Source organism: Cnephaeus nilssonii, assembly GCF_951640355.1.
Source record: "Cnephaeus nilssonii genome assembly, chromosome: 17".
NCBI classification, from domain to species: Eukaryota; Metazoa; Chordata; class Mammalia; order Chiroptera; family Vespertilionidae; genus Cnephaeus; species Cnephaeus nilssonii.
Genome location: NC_137088.1, coordinates 29,286,814 through 29,304,922, shown reverse-complemented (window position 1 = coordinate 29,304,922; position 18,109 = coordinate 29,286,814). Strand labels below are relative to the sequence as shown.

The following is an 18,109-nucleotide window of genomic DNA, read 5'->3' as shown; positions in this document are numbered from 1 at the left end:
ATAGAATGGTTAAGCTAAAAATTACTTCTGTCTTCATAAAGACTAGAAAATCTTTTCAATCCTTTTGGCTCCATTGATGGCTTCTGTTGTGTTTTTATTTGTATTTCTATAGCAAGGAGAAGTCAGGTTAAAGTGTTTGAAAGCTCTACAGAGTCTATATACTAACAGAGAATTATTCCCCAAATTGGAGCTATTCACAAACCGATTCAAGGTAAGCGTCAAGAATGCTTAGACTTAATTTTTTCATTTTAAAAATGCTAGTTATAGCTAGTTTAGCAAATTACATTACCATAAAAAGTATTTAATTGATATCCTTTACTGCATATTCTTTAGATAAATCTGTATTAAATAGATGAGTGAATATTTGCTGTACAAAATATATTACCACATGAATGCTTATTTATTGCCGCCGATAAAAGGCTCTCCTGCTTAAAACAAGATTTTCTTTATTACACCTTTATATAATTATATTAATTTTGCAAGTTAACATTTATTTGTCTCAATGTTAGGGAATGCCAGTCAATGAGAAAGATTTAGATTATGAACATTTATCCTAATATCTCCTTTCTGTGAGTAGGACTATGATAATACTGTTTCAAGATTAAAGTTTTCCTTTTAATTTATCTTCAGTCTTGCATATATCCTCCCAAAGACATTTCCTTAGGTCTGTCCCAACTTGTTTTCTGCTCATGAATGATTTGATTTGTAATTTATTTTCAGGATCGCATTGTATCAATGACACTTGATAAGGAATATGATGTTGCTGTGGAAGCTATTCGATTGGTTACTCTGATACTTCAGTAAGTGTAATTAAAATCTTAATCATTAATATTGTAATGTCCTTTCCCCAGCATTATTGATGTACTTCACATATACTAGTATAACCCTAATATACAGGGTGGGGCAAAAGTAGGTTTAATAATATAAAAGTAAGCTCTGTGTTTCGTGTACTTGCAACTGTAAGCCTACTTTTGCCCTACTCTGTACTTATCACTATAGGTTCTACTTTTATATTTTAATGTTAGGTTTGAAACAAAATGTTTTCTGTTTTTCTCTTTTTGTTTTTTATTTTGACTATTTCTGTTTCATTCATATTACAGTTCTTTTATGTAGGATATATCAATGAAGAAACTAATCCAGAGGAAATATCAATGAAGAAACAGAACTTTCTCTTTTGAAAAAAGAAAGAGGGCTTCAAAAGAGATAGGATTTTCAAATAGGCTTCTTTGGAATGGTATAGAAGTAGGAGAAAGGAAATAAGGCATTTAAATTGTACCATTACTATGCTAGATATTTAATAATTGTATTTTTTTCCTAAAAATTAGGAAAAATGTACGTAAGAGAATGTAGATCCTAGCAAAGTCATTAAAAATCCTCTCCTACCTTGTGATGCCACATCTATCATGTCCCAATACCAACTATGGTAGGGTCTATTGTTTCCATGTATTTTTTTCTCTTTCTAATCTAGTATCATACTCTGTTTTATGGTAGCTTTATAATATAGTATATGTTATAAATACGGCCTCTTCTTATTGGGTGATTTCTTCTTTACCTTTCTTTTTAAAATCCACTTAGCTATTTGTGGGCTTTTTTTTCCCCTTCTGTATGAATTTTTAAAGTATAGTTGTTTAGTTCCTCAAAAACTGGCTGGGATTTTAAATATCTGAACTGCATTTAATTTGGTGGTGGTGGTGGTGGTGGTGGTGGTGGTGTTTGTGTGTGTTTTAAGAGAGAGAGGGGGAAACATTGATTTGTTGTTCCATTTATTTATGCAGGTATTGGTTGTTTCTGTATGTGCCCTAACCAGGGATTGAACCCGCAACCTTGGTGTTATGAGGACAATGCTCTAACCAACTTAGCTACCTGGCAAGGGCAAGACATGCTTTTTAAAAAATTATTATTACTGATTTTGGACAGAGAGGAAGGGAGGAGGAGGGGAGAGAGAGAAACACATCGATGTGAGAGTGAAACAGCAATTAGTTGCCTCCCATATGTATTCCGACTGGGGACCAGGGACTGGGAATTGGGGATGGAACCGCAACCTCATTATATGCCTAGAGTGGGAATCAAAAAGGGATCTCCCTCCACATGGGCCTGGGCTGGTGCATTTTTTTAAAATCAAATCTTATTTGGTCTTTTACATAAGGTTTAAATTGTTTCATAGAGCTATTGTACATTATTTATTAGGTTAATTTTAAGCACTTTATGGTTTTGTTGTCATATGATTTATATTTAGTCTTAAAAGTATTTTCTGCTTAGTTTTTGCTGAGGCACAGAAATCTTTAATTTTTATGTTATTCTTATATATGCAACTTACTCTATGCATTCTGATGGTTTGTTAATTCTGTTGGGTTTACTATATAGATTATTCTGTCATCTGCAAACAATTTTAGTTTTGTCTTCTCCTTTTTTAACCTTAAAACGTTTGTTTTATTCTCTTGTCTAATTGCATTAGCCGGGACTTTCAGCACTATAAAAGTATCACTGGTCACAGCACATGCCCAGGTTGTGGGATGTTTTTCATTCTTTTTGTTCTTTAGATGGCATCTAAAGTTCTTTGTTTCTGTGATTTCTGAGATATGTTTTTGAGATATGATAAAAGTTCTTTTGTGTTCTGTTTTGTGAGATTTTCCTTTCATACATTGATGAGTCTTAATCTAATTGACAGCAGATTTGTCCAATGGTAAACCACCATTGCATTTCTAGATTAAATCCTGTTTGAACACAATATATTTGATTTTATTGTATTTTACTAAAATACATCTTATATATAATGTCTTATTTAGGATTTTCCCATCTGTTTTCATGTGTAAATTTGACATAATTTTTTTTTGTCTTTTATTCAGTTTCAGAATCAAGAGAATTATCTGTAAAATATATTCAATAGTTTCTTGCCCTTTTTCTGTTCTGAAACAAATTTTCACTGACAGAGATAACTTTTTCCTTGAAACTTTGAAAGAATTCTCTTGTTAAAGACATTTCAGTTTTCAGTTACTTTTGCGGAAAAGGTCTTTAATTATCATTTCTACGTATTCAGTGGTTATATAAATTTTATTTCTTGTGCTAATTTTTGCTTTTTGTAAATTTTAAAAAACATAAATGTCATCACTGCTTTCAGATTTATTATTTTATAGTTTATGATATTACTTCATAAAACTGTGCTATTTCTTTTGTTTATTGCACTTTTTAATTTGTTTTATTTATATGCTCTTTTTCTTGATCAGTCCTGACAGAGGTTTGTCCATCTTACTACTGTTTTCAAAAAACTTACTTCTTTTGGCTCATTTGTTTCTTGTTTTCTAATAATCATATTTAAACATATATTTCAGTATTACTTTACTGGTCTCCTAGGAAGTTGGACATACAGTATTTTCATAGACATTTAATGATAAATAGTTGTATTACCTTTATGATTACCATTATAATCATAGATTATTCACTATTGTGTTTTTGTTCTCCCCAATTACATCAGTTTTTTAGAGCTGTCCTTTCTGTTTTATTGCATTATATGAGAATGTGTTCTGAGTGGTTTGGTCAGTTTTCTAACAACATATACCTACAGGGTGGGACAAAAAGTAGGTTTGCAATTGTGAGTACATGAAACAGAGTTTACTCTTGTGTTATTGTTTATTAATTATTGTGTTATTTGTTACATGAACACTTGTAAACCTACTTTTGCCCCATCATGTATAGTGTATATGTAGCTATGTTTTTATAAATTCATTATTTTGAATTTATTTACTGTGTCGTTCAAATTATCTATACCTTTGGGGTTTTTCTAAATGTTTTTATTGATTTTTAGAGGGAGAGGGATAGATAGAAACATCAGTGAGAGAAAAACATCATTGATCGCCTGCCTCCTGCACGCTCACTACTAGGGGGTTTGATCCCACAACCTGGGCGTGTACCCTGACCAGAAATCGAACTTGGTTCCAGGGTCGACCCTCAACCTCTGAGCCACACTGGCCAAGCTGCCCATTTATTTATTTTTATTTTTTTAAGCCTTACCCAAGGATATGTTTCTTTATTGATTTTTAGAGAGAGAAGAAGGGAGGGAGGGAGAAACATCCATCTGCTGCCTCCTCCCTGACTGGGGATCAAACCCACAACCTAGGCATGCACCCCCACCAGGAATTGAACCCGCATCCTTTTGGTGTACAGGACAATGCTCCAACTAACCTAGCCATCTGTCCAGGGCCCTTTGCTTATTTTTTGTCTGGTTTTTAAGGGGGATGTGTTACATCTCCCACAACTGTTGTTATCTCATAAGTTGTTGCTTGGTATACTTCTTAGTATATAGATTGGAACCTATATGATCATTATTTTGCACCTTCTGATAGTGTTCATTTTATCCTTACATACAATTTTTTTCATTTATGAAGAATTTTTCCCTTTTCAAATTTATTTTAAAATATTAGGCCCCCTAGTTAAATTTTTCTTGTAAATTTTATAAGCTTATCAATATCTTTCCCTTGAACAAAAAAGTACCCTGTCATTCCACCCACCTGTTTCATTGGAATTATCTAGAGCAGCGATTTTTAACCTTTTTTCATCTCATGGCATACATAAACTAATTACTAAGATTCTGTGGCACACCAAAAAATACATATTTATTGCCAATCTGACAAAAAATGGTTATAATTTTGATTCATTCACACCAGATGGCTATTGTTGTATTGGCTGTTGTCATTTTTATTTGACAATCTAAAGAAAAAGAGGTCATTGCCCCTAACTAAATAGTCATATATTGCATGCTTTAAAATTTTTTGCTGCACACTAGTTGTAAATCTCTGGTCTAGAGTTTAAGACCTATGTTAAAGATGTACTTTTTTTTTTTACTTTCATATTTAGTTTCAGTATTTGCTCATTTAGACAGGAATAAATGTTCCTTTGATATTTCTTCTTATTTCTAGGGAAGAGTAATTATCTCATAGACACCTCCAAGATTATCTTTTCCTACTAGTTTACTTTAAGAGTGTTATCAAAACATCTGAGATCTTGTTTAGCCCCCCCCAAAAATCCTACTTTCTTCCTGAATTTAGAAAAATGTTTTCACTAATTTCAAGTCCTTTTTTAAGGTAATTTTCTATATTTTCTTTGGAGGAGATAAGGGCTGAACATGTTGTATTTAAAAGGTACAGTTATGGCTCTTCAGCTATGTGGATTCCTCAAAGTAACCTCCCCACTCTGGGTATTTACAACTGCAGGTCCCAGAGTGGTCAATGCCACCACTGGATTATTCACTTTCATAACTAAGCCCCTGACTTTCAGGTTTCCTCTGTTGGAATTGCTTGCCTTATAAGTAGCCTTCTTGGGCAAAGTTTTTAAAAACTATTCAGGCTGGCTTTCCTTTAAGTATTCCATATCTAGCCTACAAGAAACATGGACTGTTTATTGATAGAGAAAGTACAACTCTGTCCTAGTAACCATCTCAATCTGCTACGATGAGTTGCTTAGTCCACTTTTCACATTTAGGCCTTTTCTGCACAAAGTATCATTTCTTAAACTTTCTCACAATTCTAAGGAATGCTTATAAATGTTTCATAGTGAACATTTTCCAGTTTGGCTTGGGAAGAAGGTTTCTGGCATCTTTCTCCTGAAAGAAATCCTCTCTACCCATTATAATGCTTAATCCTCTAATTTCTATTTACATAGTATTTTGGTAAGTAATAAGCTAAGGATCACAAAATCAGCTTTCCCATCTCTTACAGCATTTGCATGACATAATCTGGCCTTATTTTTTGGGGGGTTATGGTATATCTTCTTCCAAAAACAATAGGTAAAGTCAAATTTAATATGCTATTATATCTTCTCTAAATTCTTTTTCTGTTTGGTAATTCTACTTCTTTTAGTATATTTTTATTTTCCTTTCACATATGAGCCTAGGGTCCTGAGATGTCTTATTAAATTTTTATTCCTATGAGTTTAACTTTCTCCTGAGGGTATTAGCTAATAGCTGATGATACATAATTGGGTTAAGGCAGTGGTCAGCAAACTCATTAGTCAACAGAGCCAAATATCAACAGTACAACGATTGAAATTTCTTTTGAGAGCCAGATTTTTTAAAATTAAACTATATAGGTAGGTACATTGTTATTAACTTAATTAGGGTACTCCTAAGCTGGCCTTTGCTAAAAACTCAAGGGTCCAAAGAACCGCATGTGGCTCTCGAGCCGCAGTTTGCCGACCACTGGATTAAGGGGTTAAAACTTAGGCCTTAGTGCCCGGCGTTGTGGTTCAGTTGATTGAGAGTCATCCCAGGAACCAAGAGGGGGCATATTTGATTCCCAATCAGGGCACATGCCCAGCTTGCGGGCTCAATACCTGGTGGGGCAGCCCATCAGTGTTTTCATCTCTCTCTCCCTGTTTCTAGAATCAATAAAAATATATTTTTTTAAAAACAAACAAAAAATAAGACAACTCAGGCCTTACCTTGTGCCCATCCTTATAATTTAGGAGTATAAGTTGGGCATTGGCAAAGGTCACTGTAATTTTATGTGTATTTGACAGATACCTTAATTTCCTCCTAGCTTCTGAGGCATCTCCAGGATTGAATCCTGGGTAATGAGCTTACACTCCTACATGTTGTCAAGAACCTGTACAGCCCAAGAATTCTATAATCCACCTAGTGGTTTCAAATCTACACTGACAGCAAACATATTTAAGCATTTTTATAATCAAGAAATAGTTGATTTTTGGTGTGTATTTTTTATGGTATATTTTCTTTTTGGGGGTGGGAAATACTTAAGGACACATTCAACAAACTAAGAAATGGCTCATACTTTAAGAATACATGAATGGAAAGGTAGGAATTTGTGTTAGTAAAGGATTGGTTGTGACCATTAAATCAATTTTATTTAAAAAGAACACTAAGTAGTGTTGTAAATCCTATATAATAATCCTATATAATAAAGAGGTAATATGAAAATTGACTGTCACACCCTTGCACAAGATGGCCACCACAAGATGGCTGGCAGGGGAGGGCAGTTGTGGGCGATCAGGCTAGCAGGGAGGGCAGTTGGGGGCGATCTGGCCGGCAGGGGAGCAGTTAGGTGATGATCAGGCTGGCAGGCAGAAGCGGTTAGGGGCAATCAGGCAGGCAGGTAGACAAGCTGTTGGAAGCCAGCAGTCCCGGATTGTGAGAGGAATGTCCGACTGCTGTGGGATCGGGCCTAAACTGCCAGTCAGACATCCCCCAAGGGGTCCCAGATTGGAGAGGGTGCAGGTTGGGCTGAGGGACACCCTCCCCCCAATGCACGAATTTCGTGTACCGGGCCTCTAGTATGGTGATAAAATAAAATTTAGTCCTAGCCTGTTTGGCTCAGTGGATAGAACGTCGGCCTGCGGACCGAAGGGTCCCAGGTTTGATTCCGGTCAAGGGCATATACCTCAGTTGCAGGCTCCTCCCCAGCCTAGTTTCTGATCAGGGCACATGCAGGAGGCAAGTACCAATTAGTGTGTTTCTCTCACATCGATGTTTCTCTTTGTCTTTTTCTCTCTCTCTTCCACTCTCTCTAAAATCAATGAAAAAATATCCTTGGGTGAGGATAAAAAATAATAATAATAAATAAATTATATATATATATACACACACACACATACATACACACACATACACATATATATATAATTTAAAATAGGCATTTATAGAGAGAAAAGCTACATAGCATAATAATAATTTCACTCTATGAAACGGATAAATATCTTTCCAGTGCTTACCAACAAAAATCTCATGCACATTTAAAGAACTTGCTAATTTCAGCTAATATATATTCGAAGATATTAATAGTCATTGTCTATGGTTATGTGCAGGAGAATTGTGGACAATTTATTTTCTTGTTTTATTTGTATTTTCAGAATTTTATGTAATGTTATGAGAAATATTATTTTCAAAGTAAGATTAAAAAGATGAAAATAAAATTCATATGCCTTGAGCTTTTATAATGAACTTTACAAAATTTAAAGTTAGGACTAAAAATAAGCATTTGTTTTGACTCACATGTCACTTTGAATTTTTCAGTGGAAGTGAAGAAGCTCTTTCCAATGAAGACTGTGAAAATGTTTACCACTTGGTGTACTCAGCACATCGCCCTGTTGCTGTTGCAGCTGGAGAATTCCTTCACAAAAAGTGAGATAATTATCTTTGAAACCAGGTTCTTCTTTTGTATTTTGTTTCTTTATAGTTTTAGAGCTCGTAGAAGAGAATAGTAATGACTGAAAACAGTGCTAGAAGTAGCCATTTCAGATTTTAGGGAGTGTAATATCCTCACAGCCTTTGTGCACATCATGAATCACATCCCTAGGAACAATGTTCTTTGTGACATCCCTTTTCCGTGGAATTTAAAAGGATGGTTCCCCTTTAATGTGTGAATGAAAATTGAAGAAATGCATGAAATTTGTAAAAGCTCCCTCAGAAATTGATATTTCATTTCACCAGTGTTTTTTGTTTTTTTGTGTTGTTGTTTTTTGTTTGGTTTCCTTTTTTTTTTTTTTTTCATTTAAAATTCTGAGTTCTCATCTTACCTTCTCAACATTTGTATCTAAATGTATATAAATTCACTTTCAAGGCCCTGGCTGGGTAGCTCAGTTGGTTAGAGCATCATCCAGTATGCCAAAGTTGCAGGTTTGATCTCTGGTCAGGCCACAGACAAGAATAAGCCAATAAGTGCATAAATAAATAGAGCATTAACAAATGGATATTTCTCTCTCTCCTTCCCTGGCTTCCTCATTCCTTCCTCTGTCTCTAAAGAGTTAATCAATAAATAAAATAAAATAACCTTTAAAATGCTCAGTATTTCATGTCTTTTTTTTCTATTGGGATGAGGATTATTTTAATTGATAATCCATAGTGATGCTGAAAATTATATGTACAGTTGCAGTTTAATTAAAAAGCAAAACCTTATCTATTTTTTTGACAAAACATAAAGCTAATGAGAGTTTATGAATATAATTAAATAGTCTTCTGGAATACATTTTTTATTGTGGTCTACTATACATATATCTACTATATCTTAATCTACTCTATAATTTATTAGTAGATTAATCTGTTCGTGAAATATAAACATATTTTTACATGAGTTTGCTTTGTTTTTGTTTTTTAATTCATAGATTTAACTTTGTGACTGATGAACCCAGAAGTCCAGTACATGTAGTAACTTGTGACTATGCTAAGCACAGATATAAATCTTGCACTGAGCAACTGTTGTACATGGATGATTAACTTTGATAATGAGCAGGCCTCCATCCAGCATCTGGATCTCAGTACTGCAATAGCAAACTGTTCTCTATTCAGTAATACCTCTCAAAGTTGTGTCTATGCGAAAAAAATTTTCCTTAAGAAAGAAGCTGGGTACTAGTGTGTGCTGGTAATTAAAGTGGGGAAGAAAGGCAAGAGTTTCAGGCATGACTTTCACATTAATATATTGAATTTACCTGTGACTCTGCTCTATGGCTAATAGAATAGTGCTATTTCCATATTTATCTTGAGGTATTGTTTGTGATAAATATTAAGGGTATTTTGTAGTTTTTACTTCTCTTCCTTTTCCAGGACTATTAGTTAGCTTTTGTTCTCTAACTTTCAAATGGCTTAATGTTTTTAGAAAGACTTTATTGCTCTAATTTCAAAGAAAAAATAAACTAAAAAGGTTATTTCTCTATATAATAAGAGACCATAAACTGGCAGCAATTGAGCTAGAATGAGCCTTTAATCTGTATTGCATTTTCCTAAATTTGAAATACTTGTTAAAATTTTTTAAATTTGAATATTTTACATAGACATCCACATGTAAGCTCCCTTATATTTATTATTTGTGAAAATGAATCCACTTCCTATTCAGCTAAAAGCTTCTCATAAACTTGTTTGAGAACTTCTGATTCTTAGTGATCATTTTGAGCATTCTCCCATGATTCAGTATTGTGATCTTTAAAATCTTAACTATAGAGTAGCCTCAGGAATTCCTTTATTTATTTATTATTTTTTTTAATCCTCACAAGAGGATATATTGATTGATTGTTTTGGGGTTTTTTGTTTTTTTTAGAGAGAGAGAGAGAGAGAGAAAAGCATCCATCATCGATTGCCTAGGCATGTGCCCTGACTGAGAATCGAACCCACAACCTTTTGGTGTACAGGAGAACACTCCAACTAACTGAGCCATCTGGCCAGGGCCATGATTAAGTTTTTTTTTTAAATGCACGCATGCGCATACACTCATGGTTGTTTGTAGTCTATTTTATGAGCTTAACCAGGTATCCAAAAAAATAGTAAAATGTATCTGAAATGAATATTTCAGTGTCATCAAAAATTCTACATTTTAATGTTTTAAATATTACCTAATTTCTTAGTACCTCTTATTAATCTTATTATATACAGTGAATGCAATTATCCAAATTTGTTCCCCCTCTGAAAGCCACTCAAATAAGGAAAACTTTCTCTTAAACCAGTATGATAGCTATGCCAATATACTTCAAGATAATACTCTAGTCTTCTCCCCCTGCCATAAACTGTCTCCTCCCGTGCGTATCCAAATATTCAACTTCTTTGTACTAATTTTCTACTTGAGATTGATTTATTTTTATGACACATGAAAATTTTTATTCTTTTTTGAGAGAGTATGTTTATTAAAGCTGGGAACTGTTGAAACAAGGAAGGGTTTAGATGGAAGAAGCAACAGAAGAGCCTAGCTGTGAGGCTGCTTTAGCTCACTCGGAGTCAGAAACAAGGGGGCCTTGGAGACAGGTTCAGGGGGTTAGACTCAGACAAGCTGCTGCTTCCTATTGCTCCCCTGAAATTATTCTTTCTTCAGTTATTTAGCCTCTCATTTAATAGGCCCATTGTGATGTCCATATCTAAATTAGGACACTCCATATCCCCATCCCTAGTTCCTCATTTTTCCTTATAAAAACTGAGAAAATTATATATTTATCTGTTTATCTTCATCCACCAGAGTGAGAGCTCAATGAAAGCAGCAGTTTTGTCTTTGTTCACTGTTATATCCCTTTTACCTGGAGCAATACCTGGGAATAAGGCACCTTTGGCAGTCTTTAAATTTTGTTAGAATAAGTCTTATTAGCAAGTAAAAATTTTCAGGTCATTTCTTTGTCATATTTTAGAAGTTTTGTTGCTAAGTGATATATTTGTAAATTTAATGTTTATGTCATTTAACTCAATATTATTGAGCTAGTTGAGTACTGTTTTTAGGTAATAGGCTAATAAGTACAAAAGAATGCAAGAAGTAATCATGACTAAAAGTATTCATTTTTAAATTATTGATGGAACATTTGGTTAAATGCTGTAATTACTTGACTATGAAATCAATATTTAAGGAAATAGAACTCTTTAAAATGATATACTCTATATCTTTCATATAAGAAAAAAATAGTTTCTATTTTTTATAAGTATTTGAACATTAATTAGGCATTGGTAAAAAAGCTTCCTTTTACACTTTATATATGGTTGAACTGTATGAAATTGTTCAGGTCTAACCTCTTTTTTATCTATAAAAATATCAATTACATACTTGTGTTGAAATAAATCAGTAACCTGATCTCTGATATATATATATTTTTTTTCACACCAAAATAATTTTTGTACAGTGAAGGAAAGGATTAAAATTTATATCCATATAAATTTGTGATGTTCTTGTTTTGTTACTTATTACCAGGCTGTTTAGCAGACATGACCCACAAGCAGAAGAAGCGTTAGCAAAAAGGAGGGGAAGGAACAGTCCGAATGGGAATCTCATTAGGATGCTGGTTCTTTTCTTTCTTGAAAGTGAGGTAAATTTTTAACATAACTATTTTATTTTTTTTGCTTTAGATTACAAATTAAATAACAATTGTCATTAAATTTTTTGTAGTTAATTTGTACCAGCATTTGGGTTTTTGGGTTCCTAAGCATTAAGGAGAAACCACAGTGTAATTTTCATACCTATTGTATTAAGCATATGCTTGAGCACAAGGGAGACAGCACAGAGGAAAGGAAGGTCCTCTGAACTGCCTGTGGGGAGGGTGAGTGGCTCTGCTTGGCTGATTTTGTAATCTGGGGCAAAGCGGGTGTGCATGAAAAGACAGGCTTTTTTAAAAGGTGGGCTTGTGGAATTTTCCATGTCAGGGTAAGAAAAGTAAGCAGTTAGAAGAGAGAAAATTCTGCTGCTGCTTCTTTTTTTTTTTTTTTTTTTTTTTTAAATCTTTCTGGCCACCTGGTCTTAACATGGCTTTCTGGCCACTGTTTTCATTCCCGGGCTCAAGTCCCTCTGCTGTCTCAAATTGTTGTTTTTCAATCAAATGAAAATAAGCCTATTTCTTACGAAATTGCCTCCAGAGATTGCCTGATTATGGAATCAGTACTCTACCTTTTATGAGTATACTAGAGGCCCGGTGCACAGATTTGTGCACTGGTGGGGTCCCTCAGCCTGGCCTGCGGGGATTGGGCCAAGTCCGGCTCTCCGACATCCCCCGAGGGGTCCTGGATTGCGAGAGGGTGCAGGCCAGGCCAAGGGACCCCACCAGTGCACTATCAGGGTCTGGGAGGGACCGCAGGAGCGCTCCAGGGCGTGTCCGGCCCGTCTCACCCAGTCCCAATGGGGCCAATCAGGTTTGGCCAACCAGGGAGGGACTGCAGGAGGTTGGCCCGCTGGGGAGGGACCGTGGGAGGGCTCCAGGGCATCTCGCCCAGTCCCAATTGGCCAGACCCCAGCAGCAAGCTAACCTACTGGTTGGAGCGTCTGTCCCCTGATGGTCAGTGCGTATCTGCCCCCTGGTGGTCAGTGCATGTCATAGCAACTGGTCAAATGGACAAACGAACAGTTGGACACTTTGCATATTGGGCTTTTATTATATAGGATAGGATATGCAGGTGTGGATCAACACTGAATATAGACTAGCAATTTTTAAACTATTACAGTATTGCAATACTGCATACTTATTGTTGCTTTGTGTTTTTCTTAAAATTTTTCCTGTAATTTTTAAATTATTTAAACAGTTTGTGAAAGTTGTCAAGGGTTACAACCATTTGTTCTATTTTGTTTGAAATTATATTTTTAAATGAGAAAGAAAAATATTTGAGTAATAATAATTTTATAAGCTCCATAGCAGTATTTCCATGTGCGTTATCACCTAAATAATTTTGTAATTAATATTCATAATATATTATCTATCAATCTGTTTGTACAGGCGAACTTTGGTTTGTGCACTAACATGCTTTTTGTTATTACAATTGTATTTTCTGTTACTATTATTATACTGGGGAATGACAAGCTAAACCTAAAGAGCACCTGACTGAATAAGCTACTTGGCTTAGAAATGAGTGGGAACAGGGTGGTAAAGAAAGTGGAGAAAATCTAGAAATTTGGGACTCTTAATTTTACTTTGGATAAAGTATTTTTGGTTTGTGTTGGAATGTCCTGGAAGAAGAGAAACTTAAAAGGTTTTATTAACTGCTCAAATTTGAAAGTGTTGGAGAAACTGTAGGAATAGAGAGAGGGACAAATAGGCAGCATATAGGAAAAATAAAATTCGAGTTAAATAAGTGAGTCAGTGGAATGAGTTGGGGTTAGGGCAAAATGGAGCAGAAAAATAGTGGAGTTACCAATATTTTTTTAAGTAAATTGGGTATGAATAGAGCAATAATAAAGTCAGAAACAAAACTAGCTGGAGAGTTGCATTTGAGTAAAGGATATGTTTAATTTAAGAACAGTGTTTTAAATATGTATACAAATTACCTGGGGGTCTTGTTAAAATGCCAGTTCTGATTCAGTAGCTCTCGGGTGGGGCCTGAAGTGCTGCATTTCTATCAAGCTCTCCTAGGTGATTTTTATGCTTCTGGTCAAGGAACCACACTTTGTAGTAAGGGTTTAAATCATTGTTTTCTTTAAAAGCATGTATATGTTGTGGGTAAAATACTAAATGATTGTGAATGTTTAAGATAAAACATTAAATACTCAGTAAATATCACTCTTGTGATAGACCATTTCAAATTATACTCTTAGCCTCCTTAGGATTTAGAGGAACAGGATTAAAAGTATTATGCAGCAATTCAATGTAGTATGAAAATTTGACTTTAATAGTAACAACAGATTCAAAAATTGATATGATGAGACATGCAAATACTATTTAAATTATTTGCTGAGAAGTTTAGGGAATATGATGATCTAAGTTAATTATTAATTGAGGAAAATGTTTTAGATCTCTAAAAGCCCAAAGACTTTTTTTCTTTTTAATATATTAAAAGGCATAAGTACAGTACTTAGTTTTATTTTTTATTTAAAGCTATAATTTGTAACATTTATTGCTGCTTTATTGTCAGATGGTATTACTGTATCCTGTTTTTACTGCTGTTTACTAAAGTGTTACAAGAACGTTAAAATATATTTCCTAGTTCTCCTCTATGGCATTCTTGTCAGCTGCATCAGTAATTACAAATCATATTTAAGTGTTTCTAGTTGATTCATGATCATAATATTGTCCTGCATGATCTCCTATGTTTCACAAGAAACATTCTTTGTTAAAATCTCTTTTCTTATTCTGTTATACTAGTGTACACCCATCATTGCCATCTAATCAGGAGATTGGGGTGTGGGTGTGTGTGTCTGGATATGGATGTCATGAGGCATTTAAGGAACCAGAATGTGAGATTTGAAATGCAGTGGAAATGAAGTATAGAATTGTGAAGGTCAAATGAAGCAGAACTTTAAATTGATCATCAACATGAAGATTGAAGTTAAGAATAATAGTGGAATTGGCATGTGAGGAAGAAAACCAACTCATGCCAAATGTGCCAGGATATCAAATAGACAACCAGTAGGTCTAAAAAGCTCTATATTTTGGGGTCATTACTCATGAGAAAACCAAATACAAGCACATATAACTGAAATAGGAGTTATCTACACGAATAAAAGAGTAAGTGCAAATTGACCTACCTTCGCAACACCCACCAGCCAATCAGGAGTGAGTATGCAAATTAACTTAACAAAGATGGAGGGTTAATTTGCATGTGCAGCCAGGGCAGGAAGCTTGCGTCGTTGCCATGCAACGCAGGCGTTCCGCACCGCCCCAGCCGCTCTGGGCCTCTGGACAGCGTGAGAAGGCGGGAAGGCAGCTCCGGGCCAGAGCAAAGGTGGTGCTGGCAGCCAGGGGAAGGAAGGCCCATTCTTGCACGAATCTTCTAACATAAAATAGTACTTATCTTTCGATGTGCTATATACTCTTCTACTTTGTTTCAATTTTTGAAACTTTGGTCTCAATACCTTAAATTAGTTTAACAGACAATGAATGGTTTGCAATCTATAGCTTGGAAAATACTTATCTACAAAGTGGTTTAGCTGGATATTATGAGCCTCAAAGATGGAATAATTTTTATGCAAGGATAGAGAAGTTAATTGTAAGCAGCAGAAACAAGAACAATGCCAACAACTTCTCTGCTTATCTTCCCCGAAGAGCTTTATTGGAGTAATCTTCTTCATGGTTTAATGGCTAACAAGTGGGAGAGGGTTTGGTATGAAGTGTTAGATGAGAAACTTGGTGTTTGTTTACTGTGGTTACATATCAAGAAAATTGTCAAAAGTAACAAACAGCAGAAATGGAGAGGAGGGTGAAGTGGAATGTGGAGTGCATTAAGTTAAATGGACATGAAAGTAGAAAAGAGAGATGGAGTAACTTTAACTTTTGACCTTAACCAAAGGTGACGGAAGTATAAAGTAAGTATTTAGGCTGGTACCAAAGTTTCAAATGCAATTCTCAGAGAAAGTAATTTATTTCCTTTAATAAATAAATTTTTAAAAATAGAAGAGACAATCCAAGAATAGTGAAAAGTGTAATAATTTCAGGGATTCTGTTCATCATACTCTTTTTCCTTGTCTATAAATGATGTCATTTACTGCTGTAAAAAAATTCTTTTATTTTGAGTCTACATAATACATTCCATTGATAGTGGAATACATTGGAAACATTGTGAAGAAGTCATTTTAATTATGAAGAAAATGGTTTATTAGCTCAAATATTATTAGTTTCTTCATTAAATGTTCTTCAGTCACATTTGATTTGTTGTTTTTAGTTGCACGAACATGCAGCCTACTTAGTGGACAGTTTGTGGGAGAGCTCTCAAGAACTGTTGAAAGACTGGGAATGTATGACAGAGTTGCTATTAGAAGAACCTGTTCAAGGAGAGGAAGGTATAGTATTGTGACAAATTGGTTTACAAATTGTTATGGTATCTATTAATAATAATACCATCCTATATAGCTCATATCTTAAAAATGAATGTATGCAGGAATGCTGTGTGTCTTTTTGCAAAAAGAAGAATTTGTCTCCTATAACAAATAAGGATATGTCAATAGCTTTTAACACCTTTCTGGATTAAGACTGCTACCATGCCGCAAAAATTTTTTAAAATTCATGTGTCTGGTAATATTCAAAAGAGTTTCCATTATGCTGATTAGAGACACAAAATACTGACATATTGTTTAAAAAGGGGGGTGTGGAGCACCCAGGATCTTTTTGCTATATTTGTATGTGAACTTGGAAAAGCCTTTGACACAAAAGGATTTAATTAGACTGGAACCATACTCCTTTGTTATATTTTCTTAATTATTAAAATTAGAAAGTAAAAAACAAAGTCATTTACCTAGCTATGCAAGAAATAAGGAGTTATGATTGCTATAGGATAAGTTCTGAAGTATGTATCTTACTACATGTTGCATAATAACATGAACAGCAAAGTGGATATGTATATTTAATGAAGTATTTATATTCCTAAAGCTTATGTGAATATTCCTCAGAACTAGAAATGCATTTTTCTATTTATGGTTTATTTTTCAAACTAGCTCACAATAGTGCTTTAAAGAACTGCTGTTTCATTTAATTCATACAACATTCCTGCAATGTAGATGATACTTTGATGTGAGGCTTGTAGTGAACATAGACTTCAGAATTAAAATAAATAAATTCAGATTGTTAACTCTATCTTTTGTGACTGAGGTCCTCATTTTTTTCTTACCATTAGATTCCTTTGTAACAGAGATTATTTTCCCTATATATCTTACATTGTTGTAAGGATTAAATGTAATTAAACTATTCTCTGTTCTGCTTTCCCTGTTGTTCTATATGGTTCAAAATCTTCTGGGAATGAAAAAATAAATAAAAATAAAATAAAGTAAAAGCACAATGAGCCATCTCCTGCAGTAGACTACCAAACGGGTCACCAGGAGAGTGACCATCTCCCCAGTGTTCTTTCTTTAAAAAAACAAAAAAAAAACAAAAAAAAACTGACACATTTTATTTATTTATTTATTTATTTATTTATTTATTTATTTATTTTAATCCTCACCTGAGGACATCCTGAGAAAGAGAAAGAGAAACATCAATCCTTTGCCTTCTTATGTGCCCCAGCACCAGGTATATGCCCTGTCTGGGAACCAAACCAGCAACCTTTCGGAGCACAGGATGACACTCAACCAACTGAGCCACTCTGGCTACATCCCCAGTGTTCTTTCCTAGTAGTAACGCTCACTGGCATTATCTACTCTGGCTTTGATAAATTTAACACAAATCCTTCCCAGACTTTTCCCAGATTTTCTTTCAAGATGGAAGTTATGGTACATTTGGCTTTACCTCTGATTATTATTACTCAATTTGCATGGGTTTTCTTCTCCATATCTATGGTAAGAAGATGGTCCTATTACTAAGTTGCCAGGACCTTATGCTTACAAGGTCAGACTTAACTGCACTCTGAATTTCTTTCACATTTGTGATCACAGGAATATGAACATATATTCTGTGTGTTTTCCTTTTTTACCTATATACATTCCTGCTAAGTTTACTCATTCATTCTATTTCTGACTAATCTTAATATATTCTCTAATAAAATCAATTCTCCTTATAATTACTACTACCCAATCAACACTTGAACAAAGTACCTAGCATAGTGTTGCATCCATTTTTCTTCTTTTGCTTGTGGCTAAATAATCTGTACATTATCAGTGGGTTAGAGCTTCTTTATTGTGATTCCAAGACTTTTTTTTTTTTTTATCACCCCATGCTTTATAAGGTTATTATTTCCAAGGAGAAAGAAGGCAGGGGATATAAATTAAGGGAAGAGCCAAGGAGGTATGCTTTG

General features: G+C 34.5%; 1 protein-coding gene across 5 annotated transcripts in view; it reads left to right on the top strand.

Moving 5' to 3' along the window:
* STAG1 (STAG1 cohesin complex component) overlaps positions 1-18,109 on the top strand; it is a gene marked incomplete at its 3' end in the record, with an annotated part of 343,841 nt that overhangs the window by 247,686 nt on the left and 78,046 nt on the right. For all 5 annotated transcript variants that reach the window (XM_079794806.1, XM_079794805.1, XM_079794802.1 and 2 more), the window contains exons 11-15: positions 113-211; positions 721-800; positions 8,021-8,128; positions 11,661-11,775; positions 16,049-16,166. In XM_079794806.1, coding sequence (XP_079650932.1) covers positions 113-211; positions 721-800; positions 8,021-8,128; positions 11,661-11,775; positions 16,049-16,166 — 520 coding nt within the window. The remainder of the gene's footprint in view (positions 1-112; positions 212-720; positions 801-8,020; positions 8,129-11,660; positions 11,776-16,048; positions 16,167-18,109) is intronic.